At 40.1% G+C, this 21,514-nt stretch overlaps 1 protein-coding gene across 1 annotated transcript in view; it reads right to left on the bottom strand.

Moving 5' to 3' along the window:
• CTSE (cathepsin E) overlaps window positions 1-15,559 on the bottom strand; it is a 190,480-nt gene extending 174,921 nt beyond the window's left edge. Inside the window, exons 1-2 of the mRNA XM_089689651.1 lie at window positions 15,474-15,559; window positions 9,600-9,756 (exon numbers count right to left, since the gene is read on the bottom strand). Of these exons, the coding sequence (XP_089545777.1) occupies window positions 9,600-9,756; window positions 15,474-15,529 (213 nt within the window). The 5' untranslated portion in view covers window positions 15,530-15,559. The remainder of the gene's footprint in view (window positions 1-9,599; window positions 9,757-15,473) is intronic.
• Between the last annotated feature and the right edge of the window lie 5,955 nt (window positions 15,560-21,514).

Genomic DNA, 21,514 nt, shown 5'->3' with positions numbered 1-21,514 from the left:
AACTGTCAACCGAACTGAGGTGAGGGTCGTTTTTTCCCCGTAATCGATGGGCCCAGTCTTGGGGTTCACCCTGCAGGAGGGAGATGACGAACCCCACCTTCACGGATTCAGTCACGAAGGTTCGGGGTTGTAGCTCAAAATAGAGGAGGCAGGACTCGCGGAATGATCTAAAACGTGTGCGGTCCCCGAAGGTTCGAATGAAAAGAAGAATGAAAAGAAGAAGAAGAAGAAGAAGAATGAAAAGAAGAAGAAGAAGAATGAAAAGAAGAATGAGAAGAATGAAAAGAAGAATGAAAAGAAGAAGAAGAAGAATTAAAAGAAGAATGAGAAGAAGAATGAAAAGAAGAATGAGAAGAAGAATGAAAAGAAGAATGAGAAGAAGAATGAGAAGAATGAAAAGAAGAAGAAGAATGAAAAGAAGAAGAAGAAGAAGAAGAAGAAGAATGAAAAGAAGAAGAAGAAGAAGAAGAATGAAAAGAAGAAGAATGAAAAGAAGAATGAGAAGAATGAAAAGAAGAATGAAAAGAAGAAGAAGAAGAATGAAAAGAAGAAGAAGAAGAATGAAAAGAAGAATGAGAAGAATGAAAAGAAGAATGAAAAGAAGAATGAGAAGAATGAAAAGAAGAATGAGAAGAATGAAAAGAAGAATGAAAAGAAGAAGAAGAAGAATGAAAAGAAGAATGAGAAGAATGAAAAGAAGAATGAAAAGAAGAAGAAGAATGAAAAGAAGAATGAGAAGAAGAATGAGAAGAATGAAAAGAAGAATGAGAAGAATGAAAAGAAGAATGAAAAGAAGAAGAAGAAGAATGAATAGAAGAAGAAGAAGAATGAAAAGAAGAATGAAAAGAAGAATGAGAAGAATGAAAAGAAGAAGAAGAAGAATGAAAAGAAGAATGAAAAGAAGAAGAATGAAAAGAAGAAGAAGAATGAAAAGAAGAAGAAGAAGAATGAAAAGAAGAAGAAGAATGAAAAGAAGAAGAAGAAGAATGAAAAGAATAATGAAAAGAAGAAGAAGAAGAATGAAAAGAAGAATGAGAAGAATGAAAAGAAGAAGAAGAAGAATGAAAAGAAGAATGAAAAGAAGAAGAAGAAGAATGAAAAGCAGAAGAAGAAGAATGAAAAGCAGAAGAAGAAGAATGAAAAGAAGAATGAGAAGAATGAAAAGAAGAATGAAAAGAAGAAGAAGAATGAAAAGAAGAAGAAGAAGAAGAATGAAAAGAAGAATGAAAAGAAGAAGAAGAATGAAAAGAAGAATGAGAAGAAGAATGAAAAGAAGAATGAGAAGAAGAATGAGAAGAAAGAAAAGAAGAATGAGAAGAATGAAAAGAAGAATGAAAAGAAGAAGAAGAATGAAAAGAAGAAGAAGAATGAAAAGAAGAATGAAAAGAAGAAGAAGAAGAATGAAAAGAAGAAGAAGAAGAATGAAAAGAAGAAAAAGAATAAAAAGAAAAAGAAGAAGAAGAAGAATGAAAAGAAGAAGAATGAAAAGAAGAAGAATGAAAAGAAGAAGAAGAATGAAAAGAAGAAGAAGAAGAATGAAAAGAAGAAGAAGAAGAATGAAAAGAAGAATGAAAAGAAGAAGAAGCAGAATGAAAATAAGAATGAAAAGAAGAAGAAGAATGAAAAGAAGAATGAGAAGAAGAAGAAGAAGAATGAGAAGAAGAAGAAGAAGAAGAATGAAAAGAAGAAGAAGAAGAATGAAAAGAAGAATGAAAAGAAGAATGAGAAGAATGAAAAGAAGAATGAAAAGAAGAAGAAGAAGAATGAAAAGAAGAATGAGAAGAATGAAAAGAAGAATGAGAAGAAGAAGAATGAAAAGAAGAATGAGAAGAAGAATGAAAAGAAGAATGAGAAGAAGAATGAGAAGAATGAAAAGAAGAATGAGAAGAATGAAAAGAAGAATGAAAAGAAGAAGAATGAAAAGAAGAAGAAGAAGAAGAAGAAGAAGAAGAAGAAGAAGAATGAAAAGAAGAATGAAAAGAAGAATGAAAAGAGAATGAAAAGAGAATGAAAAGAAGAAGAAGAATGAAAAGAAGAAGAAGAAGAATGAAAAGAAGAAGAAGAAGAAGAAGAATGAAAAGAAGAATGAGAAGAATGAAAAGAAGAAGAAGAAGAATGAAAAGAAGAAGAATGAAAAGAAGAAGAAGAAGAATGAAAAGAAGAATGAAAAGAAGAAGGAGAATGAAAAGAAGAAGAAGAAGAATGAAAAGAAGAATGAAAAGAAGAAGAAGAAGAATGAAAAGAAGAAGAAGAAGAATGAAAAGAAGAATGAAAAGAAGAAGAAGAAGAATGAAAAGAAGAATGAGAAGAATGAAAAGAAGAATGAAAAGAAGAAGAATGAAAAGAAGAAGAAGAATGAAAAGAAGAATGAAAAGAATAAGAAGAAGAATGAAAAGAAGAATGAAAAGAAGAAGAATGAAAAGAAGAAGAAGAATGAAAAGAAGAATGAAAAGAAGAAGAATGAAAAGAAGAATGAAAAGAAGAACTGCTAAATACCTTTTCTCTTCAGCAGTTAGAGCAGTTTTGTGACTTCAGCTGAGCACTGGTTAAAGCTTGTAGGATCTTTCTTTCTGCTCTAGGAGGATGCAAAACCCCTGACCTCTGTGTGGACTGTACTGATTGGCCCTGTGCTGATCACATGCACTCTCCAAAGAGAAAAAAAAATCTCTACCAATACACACTAAACTGAGCATGAGCAGAAGGACTACGGGTTCAGTCTGTCTTATCAGCGTGGACATTTGAAGAGGACGGGCAGAGAAGTCAGGATCAAACAGCCTTTTTACCTAATGCAGAGGATTAACCCCTTAGGTTCCACAGTGAGTATAACAAGCATGCTTTACTGCATATACAGACTGATTTTACTGTTGTGGGTTTAGTAACACTTTAACAAGAGCACAGACAGCAATAAAAACTGACAAGATTTCTAATCCCTCTCTACTCTATCCAAAACTGAAAAAAAGTTCTGTCTTTACTTATACTTTAATATGTTTACATTCCCCTTCATCATTGTCTTCACTGCCAGGAAACATAAATGGTGGTATATGCTTTTTGATCTCACTGAAGACCAAAAACTGGTAGAATCAGACAGCCACTGAATACATTTAGCTACAGTGTAGAAAGTGCATGACTCTAAGACCCCGGTAACACTGGATACGAATTGGCATGAGATTTGCATGCCATGCAACTTGCAAAACACATGCCAAATTGCAGGCTATTGTCCGCAATTAGAGCGGTCATATCGGTGTGGTTCCAACTTGGTTGGATCCGCACCTATTTCTAAAGTAGTACATGCACTACTTTTGGTGCGATTTGCATAGACATCTGTCTCAGACGTGTTGCAAATCGCAACTGAAATCGGCAGGTCATGCGACTTTGAAATTGTGAGACTTCACTGTAATTCACATGATTTCAAAGTAGGGTTTGATGTGACCTGGGTGTAAACCAGAACTGAGAACAAGGCTCCTTTTAGTGATGCTTTCCTCGAATGACTGTCTGGAATTACACTGTTTGCATAAATTGGTAAGTTTCAGTTATATTTAAGCAGAGACTGCCTGTTTCTACAGAAGTGCATTGCAGCACAAACACATCATATATGGCTCCTGAAAATGAAAACCTTGACTCAAACTGGTATGTAGAACAGACATATGCCTTGTTACCCAGTTCCTGTCTTTTGTTACAGCACAGAATCAGAGAATCTTAGCACAAACAGAACAATGTTTACATTGGCCAGGACCAGTAATGATAGCTTTCAAGGCACAGAGTAAGAAAATGTATGATATTTGTTTAGTTTCTTACTCATTCAAACTGAAATGTGAAAGAACACTATACATAGTATTCACATAGATTTAGTTATCATGGAAACTGCTGTATTAAGTAAGTACACATTTTTAGTGATTATTGTAAGAGTTACTTGAAAGTGACATCTGATGTGGCTTTCAAATTTGTCTTCAAAATTTGATTATTGTGCTTCACATATATAGTTAGGTCCATATATATTTGGACACAGGCACAATTTTAGTTTTTTTCAGGTATTTACCAAACCATATACAAGCTATAGTCATATAATGGATATGGGCTGAAAGTGCACACTCTCAGGTTTAATTTGAGTATATGTACATCCAAATTGGAGGAAGGGTTTAGGAATTACAGCTCTTAAGAGTATCCATCCCTCCTTTTTCAAGGGACCAAAAGTAATTGGACAATTGAATCAAAAGCTGTTTCATGGCCAGGTGTGGGCTACTCCTTTGTTATTTCTTCATCAGTTAAGCAGCTAAAAGGTCTGGAATTGATTCAAAGTGTGTTATTTGCATTTGGAATCTATTGCCACCCAAACCATACTCTCCGTTTCTCGCAAGACCTCCTATTCTCTAGCTCCCTTGTCTCCTCCTCCCATGCTCCTCTCCAGGATTTCTCAAGGGCTTCACCCATCCTCTGGAACTCCCTACCCCAATCTATCAGGCTATCGCCTACTCTGCTCACTTTTAGGCACACTCTGAAAACCCATCTCTTCAGGGAAGCCTACCCCAACCCCAGCTAATACTGGAATCCTCTACTCTTCCTACCACTCCATCCCCCACAGCTGATTACCTTTTGTACCACTATCCCCTCCCTCCTAGATTGTAAGCTCCAAGGAGCAGGGCCCTCTAATCCCTTGTGTATTGAACGGTATTGTTACTGTACTGTCTCCCTCCATAATGTAAAGCGCTGAGCAAACTGTCTGCGATATATAAGTCCTGTATAATAATAATAATATTAATTGCTGTGAACCTACATCAAGCAATCAAAGGAGATGTCCATGCAAGTGAAACAGGCTTCAAAAATGAAACAAATCCATCAAAGAGATAGCAGCAACATTAGGAGTGGTCAAATCAACGGTTAAGTACATTCTGAGGAAAGAAGAACGCACTGGTGAGCTCAGCAACATAAAAAGGTATGGACGTCCACGGAAGACAACAGTGGCGGATGATCACAGGATCCTCTCTATGGTAACGAAAAACCCATTCACAACATCCAGACAAGTGAAGGACACTCTCCAGGAGATGGGTGTATCATTGTCAAAGTCTACAATCAAGAGGAGATTTCACAAGAGCAAATACTCTTGCCAAGTTTTGTTTTATATACCTTTACCAAAATTTTGGAGTTTAAGTGACACCTTTTATTGGCCAATTTAAAGTAGTATTAACCCAAAAGCAAACATATAGCAGCTAAAGTCAGACACACATGGATCAAAATTTCTCCGGTTCTATTAATGGGATTGTGTACAATCAGTCTGTTGGAAAATTTTCTCTCAATCAGCATCACAGGCTATAGTCAACAGTATGGATTAGTGTAGCCTGAAGGCAGGGAAGTCTCCTCCCTGTCAGAATACAATAGCACAGTGGGAGGGATTCCCCCAGCCACATTGAGTGTTTGGATGGGGGAAATCAAGTCATTTTCTTTTGATCAACCTTCTAGTTGAACGGAAAAAAAAATACTCATGTATGCCCAACCTTACCAGTTCTTGGATGTGATGGCTGGCATTAGATGTCTTTTTTCAGCTGGTGAACTAGCCAGTAAGTCTGTTGTTTTTCAACCGAACAAACTCTCTTGCAGTTACAAAGATGAGAGAAACCATTTAACACCAGCAGGGGTGCTTAAAATGATCAACTTTTATTTATTTATGTAAACAATTTTTCCCAATAGGAAAAAAATAGTTGTAAGGGATTATAAAATATCAACTGGATTTCAGTTTTAATTTGTTAGTGTATTAAAATCTGATAGTACATTTAACACTTCCCTCCCCCCAGACTGACAATGCTCATTCCAAATGTCCCTCCTGTGCTCATTCATCCAGAGTTGTTTATCTAATACAGGAAGTGTGTTACTGGCCAGGCAAAAACAGAGGGGAGAAAAGCCTAAAGGAAAACTAATACAGCCTCCACATCTAATGTTTGGTAAGCTGCAATATATTACTTTTTGGTTTTGGCTTTAATATCGCTTTAAGTTATTAAACATGCAAGCTTTTGAGATTCTTTAGATTCCATCACCAGACTTTATCCAATTCTTGTTAGCCAGCAAAGGATAGCATTTAAACTCCAAGCTTTCTGCATTAATCAGTGGCTAACATGGTACAATACTCAACTGTACCTTTGCCAATTAAGTGCTGCTCTGAGGCAATCATATATAACTGAAGACTACACAAATCCTCCGTATGACCATGTTTAAGAAGACCAATCATAGGAAATAGATAGTTTAAGTTTAAGGCTTAGATTTACATTACCTATGAACTATCAAGGAAAGTAGGGTTTGTTCTCTTTAGACATAAATTGTAACCAAGGGAAGTGGCGTTCCCCACTGAATACAAACTAAGGTTATCTAATGGACTTCCAGGGAGTCTAAGGGCTCATTCAGACAGGTCCTCTATGTTAAAGTATATGCGGGTCCTTACCTTGTAAAACAACCCATTAAATTTAAAATAGAAATGAAAGGCAAAACAATAAATATTATTTTTATATATATATATATACATACATACATATATATATATACACACACACACACACAGTAAAGGAAATAAATATTTGATCCCCTGCTGATTGCAAATGTTTGCGCACTCACAAAGAAATGATCAGTCTGAAAATCAAATGGTAGGTGTATTGTAACACCTGTGTCCAAATATATATGGACTTAACTATATATATATATATATATATATATATATATATATATATATATATATATATATTATAAGTACATTATCCCTCCCTTTTGTATAAGTGATCACATACCTTCTATTCTCATCTGCATAAGGACCAGGGGAGGAGACAGCTAGGATACTGCGAATGGCTGTACAGGGGGGAAGGGGGGCATGTCAGCACAAGTCCTATCATTGGAGGAGAGCAGGATGAGCTCTCAGCACAGCTAGAACACTGATCATGTTGTGTTCTCATGCCTAGTGTGGTCAGTTTTAATAGAAAAACAGAGGGGCTGTGCTGGCAGGAACACCAGATATTTCTTGCAAAGGAAGCAATACAAAGAGGAACAGGGTATTTTTCACACAAGGTACATGGTATAGCAGGCACATAGCAGGAATATGATATGTCCATAGATGGTTAATTTTTTTTTCATTCTGTCAGTGGGCTGAAGTAAACAAAAAATGAACAGATTCCTCCATCTATCCAAACAAAGTCAATGGGGGAACCCCCTCCCCTATACACACACACAGGAACATTGTTTTCTGACAGTGGAACTCTCTCTATCTTTGATCAAAAAAACTTTTCTAGCTTGTCCATTCAACAGAAGTTGATTGATTTCTGTCAAGCCACATACTGAGCGAAATTCGATCACTTCTTACTGAACTGGATCAATTTCAATCCATCTACGGCCAGCTTTACTGCTCGTGTGATAACATTATGGTAAAATAACCCATTCACTTTTTAAATGCAGTTTATCACACTGCACACAAGGTTCACAGCTGCACAAAGTGGTGCGCTATAATGCAAGCATGGCATTGTGTGCTGTCTAGGTGTAGCAGGATGCCATCCAAAGTTAGTTACATGCCTTAAGGTAACCAGTAGTAAAACACACACTTTATCACATATTTCAGCAATGCCATAATGTGAATAGACTCTAATGTTTCTATCTCTACCACATTTCTTAGCTTGTGTCCTCTAGTTGACATAGTTGTCATCAGGCTCAGACTGGGACAAAAAATACACCTGGGCATTTTGGACTCAGCAGCCCAAAACCCGGATACCCCTTCCTTAGAGCCCGGTGGCAGAACGCCAGGACCCGGTCGCAAGAACGACCTTTGCGACCCTGGTAGTTCCACCACTAGTGTCAGTAGGTTTTTATTTTTATTTAATTTTTTACAATTTTATATTTTATTATTCTTTTACATTATTTTGTAGATAGAAAGGAAGGAGGGAAAGAAAGGAAGGAGAGAATGAAAGGAAGGAGGGAAAGAAAAGAAAAAGGAAGGAGGGAAAGAATAAGGAAGTAGGGAAAGAAGGAAGGATGGAAAGAAAGAAGGAGGGAAAGAAAGAGGGGAAAAAAAGGAAGGAGGGAAGAAGGAGAGAGAGAAAGAAAGAAAGAGACATATAGAGGGAGGGAAAGAAAGAAAGAAGGAAGGAAGGAAGGAAAGAAGGGGGGAAAGAAAGAGACAAATAAAGGAGATAAACAGGAGACAGAGAGAATGAAAGACATATAGAAAGAAGGAAGGGGAAGGAAGGAATGAAGGAGGGAAAGAAGGAAGGAGGAAAAGAAGAAGGGAAAGAAGGAAGGGGAAGGAGGAAAAGAAGGAAGGAAGGAAGGGGAAGGAAGGGGAAGGAAGGAAGGAAGGGGAAGGAAGGAAGGAAGGAAGGAAGGAAGGAAGGAAGGAAGGAAGGGGAAGGAAGGAAGGAAGGAAGGGGAAGGAAGGAAGGAAGGAAGGAAAGAAGGAAGGAAGGAAAACAGGAGACAGAGAGAGAAAGAAAGAGAGATGTATAGAAGAAGGGAAAGAAAGGAAAGATGGAAAGAGAAAGAAAGAAAGAAAGAAAGAAAGAAAGAAAGAAAGAAAGAAAGAAAGAAAGAAAGAAAGAAAGAAAGAAAGAAAGAAAGAAAGAAAGAAAAAGAAGAGAAACAGGAGACAGAGAGAGAGAGAAAGAAAGAAAGAAGGAAGAAGGGGAAGGAGGGAAAAAAAGGAAGGAGGGAAAAAAGGAAGGAGGGAAAGAAGGAAGGAAGGATGGAGGGAAACAAGAGAGAGAGGGAGAGAAAGAAAGAAAGAAAGAGAGATGTATAGAAGGAGGGCAAGAAAGAAAAAAGGAAAGAGGGAAAGAATGAAGGAAAGAGGGAAAGAATGAAGGAAAGAGGGAAAGAAGTAAGGGGGGAAAGAAGGAAGGAGGGAAAGAAGGAAGGAGGGAAAGAAGCAAGGAGGGAAAGAAAGAAGCAAGGAGGGAAAGAAGGAAATAAGGAAGGAAGGAAAGAATTAAAGAAGGAAGGAGGGAAAGAAGGAAAGAGGGAAAGAAGGAAGGAGGTAAAGAAGGAAGGAGGGAAAGAAGGAAGGAGAGAAAGAAAGAAAGATAAGCATAAAAAAGAAAGCAAAGAAAGAAGGGAGAGAAACAGGAGACAAATAAAGAAAGAAAGGAGAGAAAGAAAGAAGATGGGGGGAGAGAAGACTCTGGCGGGGAGTATGGGTGGGGCAGACACAGGAGGAGAGGGCGGGAGAGGAGAGGTAGCTTTCTCTCTCCTCTCCCATCTGTGGTGGGTGGAGAACTGTCAGCACTGGGGACAGCATATGCTGACAGATCCCCCAGAGTGCTCCGGGGGGATGAAGGGGGGCCGGCCGCGGAGAGGCATACAGGAGCCCAGGGCATGCAGCCTGCAGGAGATGGATAAGAGATCCTTTATGTGCCACCCACCCGCCTCTCCTGTCCATGTGGCCACTGCCCACCGGGCAAATGCCCGATGTCCCTATGGCCAGTCATATGGTTTTCATATTACTGAAAAAAGAATAGTAGAGCTGCTTGCTTATATCCAATTAAATTTGAATTGTTTGTATTATTGTGACATTCTTAATTCATTTGCTTAGGTGAACGATCACCTTAAATTTCTACATCAAAATATAGTATTTCTTTACTTACATCCAAGTAATTCATAAGAGGCTCACTTGCAGATTCTGGGGTGCTACAAGATTCACTCAATTGCAGAAACTCATTTCCCTGCTTTGTCCATAAATGTGAGAGCTTTCCTTTTTCCTTAAGAATTTTCCGCAATGACTTCTGTCTCTTCAGTGGAATTCTGTAATAAATACAAATGTTCATAGTAAAAAGCATTAGCGCAAATACGACATTTCTACCAAGACTACATATAATATATACAGTGTGTGTGTGTCTATATATATATATATATATATATATATATATATACACACACACTATATTGCCAAAAGTTTTGGGGTGCCTGCCTTTACATGTTCATGAAAATGAACAGCTTCAACTCTTCTGAGAAGGCTGTCTACAAGCTTTAGGAGTGTGTCTATGGGAATGTTTGACCATTCTTCATTAGTGAGGTCTGGCACTGATGTAGGAAGAGAAGGCCTGGTTCGCAATCTCCGCTCTAATTCATCCCAAAGGTGTTCTGTCAGGTTGAGGTCAGAACTCTGTGCAGGCCAGTCAAGTTCCTCCACCCCAAACGCGCTCATCCATGTTTTTATGGACCTTGCTTTGTGCACTGGTGTGCAGTCATGTTGGAACAGGAAGGGGCGGATGGCGGTTTAGGAATGCTAAACTGTTCCCACAAAGTTGGGAGCATGAAATTGTCCAAAATGTCTTGGTATGCTGATGCCTTAAGAGTTCCCTTCAATGGAACTAGGGGTCAAGCCCAACCCCTGAAAAACAACCCCACACCATAATCCCCCTCTACCGAACTTTACACTTGGCACAATGCAGTCAGGAAAGTACTGTTCTCCTGGCAACCGCCAAACCCAGACACGTCTATCAGATTGCCAGATGGAGAAGCATGATTTGTCACTCCAGAGAACACGTCTCCACTGCTCTAGAGTCCTGACCTCAACCCGTGGAGACTGCAAGTCGGGCCTTATCACACGACATCAGTACCTGACCTCACAAATGCACATCTGGAAGAATGGCCAAACATTCCTGTAGATACACTCCAAAGCCTTGTACACAGCCTTCCCAGAAGTGTTGAAGCTGTTATAGCTGCAAAGGGTGGGCCAACTCAATATTGAACCCTATGGACTAAGACTGGGATGCCATTAAAGTTCATGTGCGTGTTAAGGCAGGCATCCCAATACTTTTGGCAATATAGTATATATATATATATACAGTATATATATGCACTGCTCAAGAAAATTAAAGGAACACTTTTTTATCAGAGTATAGCATCAAGTCAATTAAGGTCCTGGGATATTAATCTGGTCAGTTAAGTAGCAGAGGGGGTTGTTAATCAGTTTCATCTGCTTTGGTGTTAATGAAATTAACAACAGGTGCAACAATGGGAAGACCCCCAAAACAGGTGGTGGCCACTGACATTTTTTTCCCTACTCATCTTTTCTGACTGTTTTTCACTAGGTTTGTATTTGGCTAGGGTCTGTGTCACTACTGGTAGCATAAGGCGATACCTGGACCCTACAGAGGTTGCACAGGCAGTCCAACTCCTCTAGGATAGCACATCAATATGTGCCACTGCCAGAAGGTTTGCTGTGTCTCCCAGCACAGTCTCAAGAGCATGGAGGAGATTCCAGGAGACAGGCAGTTACTCTAAGAGAGCTGGACAGGGCCGTAGAAGGTCCTTAACCCATCAGTAGGACCGGTATCTGCTCCTTTGTGCAAGGAGAAACAGGATGAGCACTGCCAGAGCCCTACAAAATGACCTCCAGCAGGCCACTGGTGTAAATGTCTCTGACCAAACAATCAGGAACAGACTTCATGAGGGTGGCCTGTGCTCACTCCCTGGCACCAAAGAGCTTGATTGGCATTTGCCATTAAACACCAGAATTGGCAGGTCCACTACTGGCACCCTGCGCTTTTCACAGATGAGAGCAGGTTCACCCTGAGCAGATTTGACAGATGTAAAGGGGTCTGGGGGAGCCATGGAGGACATTATGCTGCCTGTAACATCGTTCAGCATAACTGTTTTGGTGGTGGGTCAGTGATGGCCTGGGGAGGCATATCCATGGAGGGATGCACAGACCTCTACAGGCTAGACAATGGCACCCTGACTGCCATTAGGTATTGAGATGAAATCCTTGGACCCATTGTCAAACCCTAGGCTGGTGCAGTGGGTTCTAGGTTTCTTCTGGTGCACGACAATGCCCGGCCTCAGGTGGCTTGAGTATGGAGGCAGTTCCTGGAGAATGAAGGAATTGATACCAATGGCCCCCACACTCGCCTGACCTAAATCCAATAGAACACATCTGGAATATCATGTTTTGGTCCGTCCAACACCGCCAGGTTGCACCTCAGACTGTCCAGGAGCTCAGTGATGCCCTGGTCCAGATCTGGGAGGAAATACCCCAGGACACCATCCATGGTCTCATTAGGAGTATGCACCAAAGTTTTTTAGACATGCATACAAGCACGTGGGGGCCATATAAACTACTGAGTACCATTTTGAGTTGCTGCAATGAAATTTCAGGAAAATGGACTAGCCTGCTGCATAATTTTTTCACTTTGATTTTCGGGGTGTCTTTGAATTCAGTCCTCTGTAGGTTGATTCTTTTGATTTCCTTACACATTACCCAGTCTATATCAGTATAAACATCCAGCATATTTTTCCCCATTGAGGTCTGATGTGTTTTCAAAGTGTTCCATTAATGTTTTGAGCATTGTGTGTATATATATATATGGAATGTTTGATCAAATATCAACATTGTATTTATAATAGAGATTGCCTGCACATGTACTTGTTATTTCTTTGTCAGACAGCTACTGTATTAGTAGTAAAAGGTACCTGATGAAAAACAGGAATTACCTGAGGCAGAGTATTCTCAGTTCCCAGTTCACCTCTCTATTACCGGACATCATGGTAATTGTCGTTCTGTAGACGTGCCTGCACATCTAGATGGTATAGTAAGTGCTATGAAACCAATAATGCCCTCCAGATAGGAGCAAGCATTTTAAGGCACTTTGCACACTAAAAGAAAGTTGGAGGTAGACATGGTGGACACTCTCCCTCTTTTGAGACCAAATTTCTCTGTCCCTTGTGCAGCCTCAGATGTCCCTCCTAAGGAATTGTGGGCAGGTCCTCCTAAGCAGGAGCTCACCAAAAGTAATGGGGCTACTGCGTTCAGGCTTAACTCAGGCCACATTGTCAATCCATAGACTCCTTAAAATTATTCTCCATCTTTAACTCTCTATATTTGCACATATAGTGAGCCTCAGACAAGGCGTGATCTGTTTTCACCACTATTACACTCTCACCATACTCCTGGTCCTCCTTGTTCTGGTATCACACCACTCTGACTGGGGACACACACTGTACTGGGCCCTATGACTTAAAGCAGAGTTCCACCCAAAAGTGGAAGCTACGCTTGTTTGCCTCCTCCCCCCTTCCACTGCCATATTTGGCATTTTTGGAGGGGAGGGGGGAGCTGATACCTGGTTTTGAAAGGTACCCACTTCCAGCTCAGTTTGCCTCAGCAAAATGAGCCAGACGTTCAGCCACTCTCCTTCCTTCCACAGTCTTCTGGGACACTTCACAGGTACCAGAAGACTTCTGGACCAATCAGGATGTGCAGCGCGACTCGCGCATGTGCAATTGGGCACCCAGCTGTGAAGCCACAAGCTGCCATAGCCTGGTGCCCACAGTTGAGATGCCGGCACCGGGGAGAGAAAAGGGAAAGAAGGGACGGCATGGATAAGTACATCACTGGACCCTGGGAAAGGTGAGTGTGTGTTAATTAAATGTCAGCAGCTACAGTTTTTGTAGCTGCTGACTTTCAATAAACCCAAAAATCCTGGAACTCCTCCTCACTTTAAGCATAGTTACAGAGCAGGCTTCCAATTCCCCTATCTACCATTATCCCCTAGTCCATCCAGATTTGCATTCAGTTGGAAACACCATGTTTCCTCTTCACCAAGTGGGTACTTCATGAAGTGCACTGTCTAGCATGGCTTATCAGTTTGCTATCTCATTTCACAACAGCAAGGTTACTGAGGTTCCGCATAAAGTTTTCTCAAAAGTCGATTAAAACATCTCCTCTGTTGTAATCATCAGCTCTCAGTTGCAAAGCTGATCAGTATATTCTGACAGCAGAGGAATCCCATTGTCAGTATACAATACTGCAGTGGGGAGCATTTATCTATCCATCTCAAATGTGTGGATGGAGTAATTTGTTTGTTTGTTTTTTTTATCAACTGGCTGGCTGATAAAGAAAACCCAAAAAAACAAAAAAAAAACCAAACATCCATGTATAGCCAGCTACTGTATAAGAGCTTGCAACAGGGAGTTGGGAAGGGTAACAAATGATGGGTTGTCTTTAAATCAGACTGTAACTGCTCTATATTCTAGCAAGATTATTTTAATACATAATCAAGCCTAGCTTAATTTATTTATATAGTTAAATAGCTAATATGTTTGAAAAAAAGACACAAGTCCATCCAGTTCAACAGAGGAAAAAAAAGACACACACACACACAAATAAAAAACTTCATACACTCATATACACTATCCTATATCCATAGTTGATCCAGAGGAAGGCAAAAAACCCCAATAAAGCATGATTCAAATTGCTCCAGCAGGGGAAAGAAAATTCCTTCCTGATCCCCCAAGAGGCAACCAGAAATTCCCTGGGTCACCTTTAATAAGATGAAAATAAATGTCTGCATTGCAATAACACAAATGAAGCTGAATTTGAGTTCAGTCTTCAAACCAGTGAAAGATAAACATGACTTCAGTTTTTGTAATTTCCTGACTGATGTCACTCTAATCTGGCTCTCATTATTGTCTTAATAAAGCCTATATTTGTTTTGTCATCTGTGGTATGTAAAAAAAAAAAAAAAGGGGTGAATTCACTAAGAGTTAAATAACGACTGAAAAAATGTGGTAAAATATTGCATGCGTTAAGTTTCTTGCAAATGTGCAATTCACTAAGAATTTTTTGGTAAATAACTCTTGCAGTAAAATATTTGTATTGCAGTAAAATATCTATATTGCGGCAATTATTGCATATTTTCATGTGGTAATTTATTGCACGGTAGTTGGTTGTTAAGGAAGGCAGACGTGGTGTCCTTAACAACGGATAACTCAGCTGTAAGCGAATGTCCCACCAACAGCTGACAAACACAGTGTGGCGGCGCCCCCCCCCCCCCCATCCAGCCCTTAAGGTCTGAAATGGATTTTAAGGAAAACCCCACACCAAAAGTAAAAAAAAAAATCGCCCTTACATCTGGGGTGGATTTTGGGGGAACCCCACACCATGGTGTGTGGTTCCCCTTGCAATCCTAAGGGATTTTGGGTCTGGTATAGATCTGGGGGGACCCCACGCCGTTTTTTAAAAAATGTTGGTGTGGGGTTCCCTTTAATATCCATACCAGACCCCCTCATTGCATCTGAAAAATACTGCATGTGATACCGCCAGCAAAGCCCTGGTGATAAATATCGCAGCTTTTTTTAGTTTCTGTTCTGTTAGTGAATTGGACTTAACAGCTTACTGCATGTTTTTTTTGCTGTACAGTATTTACCGACACATTTTTAATTTTGCATTAAATACAGAATCGTTAATTTTTTGTGTGAATTGGACATTTTGTTACAGTGTGCTATGATTTATGCAAATTAGTACCAAGGCAGTGTTACTGCATGCGGTAACCTTTAGTGAATTGACCCCTAAGTCCTTTAAGCTGTAAGGAAAATAATTTTTTTTTATAACGGCAGAGCATGTGTAGTGAATGAATAGCATTGAGAGGTTAATATGTTGAAAAAGAAACCACAATTTAAAAACATCTTAGAGAGTAAAGCTTGAATTACTAGGAAAGGGAAATAAAAATATCACTCACCGAATTATCCCATTGACAAAAGACACAATGAGAAGAACTACAAGAACTTGCTTCATTGTTGGCACATGCAGGAACTGCTCAATGTGTCAAGCCAACACAAAAATCCAATTTATACCTTTTCTAAAACCAAACCCAGATAGCATTGTTTGCTATGTAAAGTAAACAGGTGACATATTTCCACAGTTCTTACACAATTAACAAGGTTAAAAGCTTGTGATGGCTTTATCCACACCTATCCTGGTGAGGTTACTGTGCAGAAAGTAGTGAATAGGCAGTTGGCTAGCTAAGAATTACAATAAAATAACTGTAAAATTAAAGTGCTAACTTTTAATAAATAAATATGTATAATGTAAACCGTGTACATGTAGCAAATCCATAATTAAAGCTTTTTAAGTTTTTTGAAAACACTTCCTACCTGCTTCTGCTGACAGCCTTAATTCTCTTTGACATATTTAGCTCAGTTTGTAACTAATAAAGCATTGTTATTTCAGCAAAATTAAATGTGCTGTATCAGTTTCCTTTTCTAAACTAAGCCAATCAAATTAGTTCAAAATTTATACTGAGGCCCAACACAATTGCACTGTAGTAGGAACAAGTATACTGTCCCTTACACAGTGTAAATCCTATTTTCAGCCAGTTTACTTTGTCAAAAGAACCTTCTGTAAAGCCAGGGGTCAGAGTCAGGGGGGTCTGATCCCCCCCCCCCCCCCACGCAGAGCAGAGTTACCAACTATTACAGAGGTAGAAGACTGTAAAAAAACAGGGTGCTTTGCCCCAGTTCATAAAACTGAAAGGATGGGAACAAGCTCCAGAGAGGACAGTTTCCAGTCCAGCCACCATTCAGCGAAGTGACAGCTTTAGCGAACATCTCTCCTCCACGTGCAATGAATCCTGCCTGCTACTGTGTGGGGCTCTGTCTTGATGGAAAGGAGAACATAGGTGAATCTCACAGCAACATGAAGTGTCTGAAAAGTTGAAAAATTGTGTTAAAGGATAAGTTCACCTTTGGGAACATGTTACACGTTCCACTCACTTTTAGGGTGGAACATGTAACATGTTCCCATAGCTGCAGCCGCGTTGCGCCACCCCCCTCTTCCTCCCCTCCTTCTGACAGATAGTAAGGGGAGAAGTTTCCCCTGTACTGTCAGATGTGAAAACAGCTTGCCCGTGTCGGGCTCTGTGTAAGAGGTGTAGAAAATAGGCAGCCCCATAAAATTTAAATCCAAAGCCTAATACCTAATATAACAGTAATCTATCTTTGTCAATAGAAGATATTAGTGATTGCATTTTTATTGTACCATCACAAGAGGGCAGAACTACTTCCTGTGATAATAGGAAGACACAGAAGTGGGAACTGAAAATCTAACCCTTTTTTCCTACAGAACAGTGATTACAGTGAACAGATCCAGTCACATGTAATTAAGGGTTTTCTGTGTTTGTTACAGGTAAGTAGGAGGTTGTTTAACATGATAAATAGGACAAAATGACTTAACATGTGCCCTGGTGGTTAGTAAATGTCGCTGTTACTATTATGCAATCAGATTACGTGTAGCATAAATGTGAATATATATTGCAGCTATGTGATTTGGCGCTAAGATACAGGGAATGTGATTTCTCTATTGTAATACGCTGTTGTTATGCAGAATAGGTCACTAGCTATATCTGTAGAGGTCTAGATATTCAGTATTGCAATTAAAGATGTTTATTAATGTATATGAAAATAGTTATTAATGTATATGGAAATATTTAGTAATGTATAGAGGACAGTGATTACAGTGAACATATCCAGTCACATGTAATTAAGGGTTTTCTGTGTTTGTTACAGCCATTCCTAATAAAACACTTCTGGTTTCACCCGACCCATCCTTCGCACAGTTGAATTATTTACCGTATGTACAACATCTGCCCACATGGCCACATCACTCATTCACAGAGTTCTGTGAATGAGTGCCTACAAGTCCCAGCAGCCTTAGCGGATGTCAGCTTTTAGTTTTCAATTAACTACCACGGCACTGTGGAGCACCGTGATAGTTCATTGAAGCTTCCTGTAAGAATATCTGCTTGCTCCTACAGTTGTGTCCAAAATTATTCAACCCCCACTGAAATTGAGTGTTTTGGCCAGTTTGACATTGCTTTTGATCATTCAGTCATCTTGCTTACATTTACATTAAAGAGGCACTTGTAGGTCAGACAAATATAACATAACAGTTATAATGAAATAACCACAAATGTCTTTTCTGTGCTCACAGCATTATCAGTTTTATTCAACCCCCAAGTGACATTCAATCTTAGTACTTAGTACAGCATCCTTTTACAGTTATAACAGCTTTTAAACGTGAAGCATAGCTTGACACAAGTGTCTTGCAGCGATCTACGGGTATCTTCGCCCATTCTTCATGGGCAAAGGCCTCCAGTTCAGTCACATTCTTAGGCTTGCGCACTGCAACTGCTTTCTTTAAGTCCCACCAGAGGTTCTCAATCGGATTTAAGTCTGGTGACTGCGATGGCCACTCCAAAATGTTCCAGCCTTTCCTCTGCAACCATGCTCTAGTGGACTTGGAGGTATGCTTGGGATCATTGTCCTGTTGAAAGGTCCAACGTCTCCCAAGCCTCAGGTGTGTGACGGACTGCATCACGTTTCCATCCAATATCTCCTGGTACTGAAGAGAATTCATGGTACCTTGCACACGCTGAAGCTTCCCTGTACCTGCAGAAGCAAAACAGCCCCAAAGCATGATTGACCCTCCACCATGCTTCACAGTAGGCAAGGTGTTCTTTTCATCATAGGCCTTGTTCTTCCTCCTCCAAACATAGCGTTGATCCATGGGCCCAAACAGTTCTAATTTTGTTTCATCAGTCCACAGAACACTATCCCACAACTTTTGTGGTTTGTCCACATGGCTTTTGGCATACTGCAGTCGACTCTTCTTATTCTTTGGAGACAGCAAGGGGGTACGCCTGGGAGTTCTGGCACGGAGGCCTTCATTACGCAGTGTGCGTCTTATTGTCTGGGCTGAAACTTCTGTACCCACATCTGACAAATCTTTTCTCAGTTCCTCAGCAGTCACACGGGGACTTCTCTCCACTCTACGCTTCAGGTAGCGCACAGCAGTCGAAGTCAGCATCTTCTTTCTGCCACGACCAGGTAGCGTTTCAACAGTGCCCTTTGCCTTGAATTTGCGAATGATGCTTCCTAAGGTGTCTCTTGGTATGTTTAACATCTTTGCAATCTTCTTATAGCCATTGCCCTTCCTGTGAAGAGAAATCACCTCTTCTCTTGTCTTCCTGGACCATTCTCTTGCCTTCACCATGTTTGTAACCACACCAGTAAATGTCTAGAAGGAGCTGAGTATCACAGTCATTTTAAAGCTGCCTAATTGGTGCTTATTATGCTTGATTGCTGCTCGGTGACATCCACAGGTGTTTTCAATACCTGATGGAAAGCACCTGTATGAACCTCTGTTCTTCAGAGTGGTAGTCTTTAAGGGGTTGAATAATTGTGGCAATGAAGAAACCACATAAGAACCATTTACTACTGTATTACATAAACAATTGATGTCATTTTAGTTGCATTTGGGTAGTTACAACGTCCTTGTAGGATTTGATTCTGAATACAATTCCAAATGTACACTATAGTCCCTAAACCCCTTTACAGCATTGGGGGTTGAATAATTTTGGACACAACTGTACATCCCGTACGGCAAGCAGATATTCTGACAGGTCTGCAGGAGACCTGTATGGTATCTGTAATCTACTGATCGCTGGTGCAATGCTTTCCAGGCTCCTGCAGACAATTATAATAAATGTAAATTTTTTTTACCTGCAAAAAAATGGGCATTTATTATTTTTGTCAAAAGGTTAACTTATCCTTTAACCAGTTGCCCGCCGCTCTATAACAGAAATACTGCTACAGAGCGGCAAGGCTGTGCAAACTCACGTATGTATACATTTATATTCCAAGTAGGGGGCGCACGTCACCCTACCCGCACTGTTTTTAGCGGCTATGTATGTCAATCATCAGGTCCCTCCTGGAGATTCTCAGTTGGCACCCGGCGATCGCTGAGTAATACTGACAGGGGAGAGACCTGTGTGTAAACAACACAGGTCTCTCTCCTGCATAGCAGAGAAGTACACAGCAGCATTTTTCCCAAGTAAAACACACACACAGCACAGTTAACACTTTGATCACCCCACATGTTAACCCCTTCCTGCCCAGGGTCATTAGTACAGTGTTAGTGCTTTTTATTAGCACTGATCACTGTATTAGTGTCATTGGGGATGTCAGTGGCAGTTAGTCAGTTCCCAACCAGTGTCAGAATGTCCACCGCAGTCCCGCTATAAGTCGCTGATATACCGCCATTACTAGTATTAAAAAAATTAAAATAAAAATTCCAGTATATATACCGCCATTTGTAGATGCTATAATTTTCACGTAAATCAATTCATTTACATGTATTTGGATTTTTTTCTTAGCAAAGACATGTAGCAGAATACATTTTGACGAAATAAATTTGCCGAAATTTGATTTTTTAAACTTTTTTACTTGATATGTTTTATAGCAAAAAGTCAAAAATATTGTTTTTTTTTTTTCAAAACTGTATTTTTTTGTTTATAGCACAAAAAATAAAAAAACGCACAGGTGATCAAATACCACCGAAAGAAAGCTCTATTTGTGGGGAAAAAAAGAACATGCATTTCATTTGGGTGCAGCATTGCATGACTGCGCAATTGTCAGTTAAATTAATGCAGTGCTGTATCGCAAAAAATGGCCTGGTCAAGAAGGGGGGTAAATCCTCTGGAGGGCAAGTGGTTAAGGCAGGGAAGAGGTTTCGTAGCATAACTTTATGGGAGGGGAGAGAGAGAGAACTTGGTCTATGGGAGGATGTGAAAACAGCATACCAATTACATCACATAACAGGAGTAGTTCATCTTCACGGATTGAGGTGCTTTTAAATAATGTGAGTGCTGCTTGGCTCCCTTCTAGTCTATATGCATCTTCTACAGCTCACACTGCATTCACGTAGTCACAGAAGGACAGATAGATTGCTGCGTTCAGAGGCAGCTAAACAGCATCTCTGGGCATAGCAGCAGTACTATGACTGTGTACAAACTGGATGATTAGCTGGGATCAGTTTGTGTGCAATCAGCACTCCACAGAAACTCTGATGCAGAATGCGCACTGTATGCACTCAGATGAGCAGTTACATGTGAACAGCAGCACAGGGAATTGGTTTGTATAGAGTAGAGAGATCGGGAAGCTGCTACTAACATCCGTTGCTGGTCACACACAGTGTGTGCAGGCAGCCTTACATCCACTACCAAGACTCTACTGATTTTTGCTGGTGACTGCCCCTGGATGTAGCCTTAGCTTAGGTTCACACTATATGCGGCTGATCGGGTTGCGGTATGAGCATGCCTGGCAGCCCATTCATTTGCCGTACCTCATGAAACGCAGGGAAGAAGTCCCTGCACCACTTTTGTAATTACAGCATGCAAAGGGAACTGCAAATACAGTGCCGGTTCCCGATGCAGGTGCAATTTCCAATGCAGGCAGCATACCATTAGGCGCCCACCTGCATTTCACTGTACAGGTGCTTGCAGTTGCGGGAAAATGTGTGGGTCTTGCAGAGGCAACTACCCGCAGAGGTGTAAACCTAGCCTTAGGCAAGCCATAGATGATAAGATTTTCTTTCCTGCAACCACAGTTAGCGTTACTGGGGGAGAAATGTATACCTTATATTTGGTGGGATTTTTAAGGCAACCTTAAAATATATAAGTCAGACAATTTTTTAAAAAGAAAATTTGATATTTTATTTAATACATCAGTATATACAGTCAGGTCCAGAAATATTGGGACATCGACACAATTCTAACATTTTTGGCTCTATACACCACCACAATGGATTTGAAATGAAACGAACAAGATGTGCTTTAACTTCAGACTGTCAGCTTTAATTTGAGGGTATTTACATCCAAATCAGGTGAACGGTGTAGGAATTACAACAGCTTGCATATGTGCCTCCCACTTTTTAAGGGACCAA

This window comes from Staurois parvus, unplaced genomic scaffold (genome assembly GCF_062004578.1).
Source record: "Staurois parvus isolate SC_StPar_1 unplaced genomic scaffold, SC_StPar_1.0 ptg000488l, whole genome shotgun sequence".
Lineage (NCBI taxonomy): Eukaryota > Metazoa > Chordata > Amphibia > Anura > Ranidae > Staurois > Staurois parvus.
This window is presented reverse-complemented; position numbering and strand designations above follow the sequence as displayed.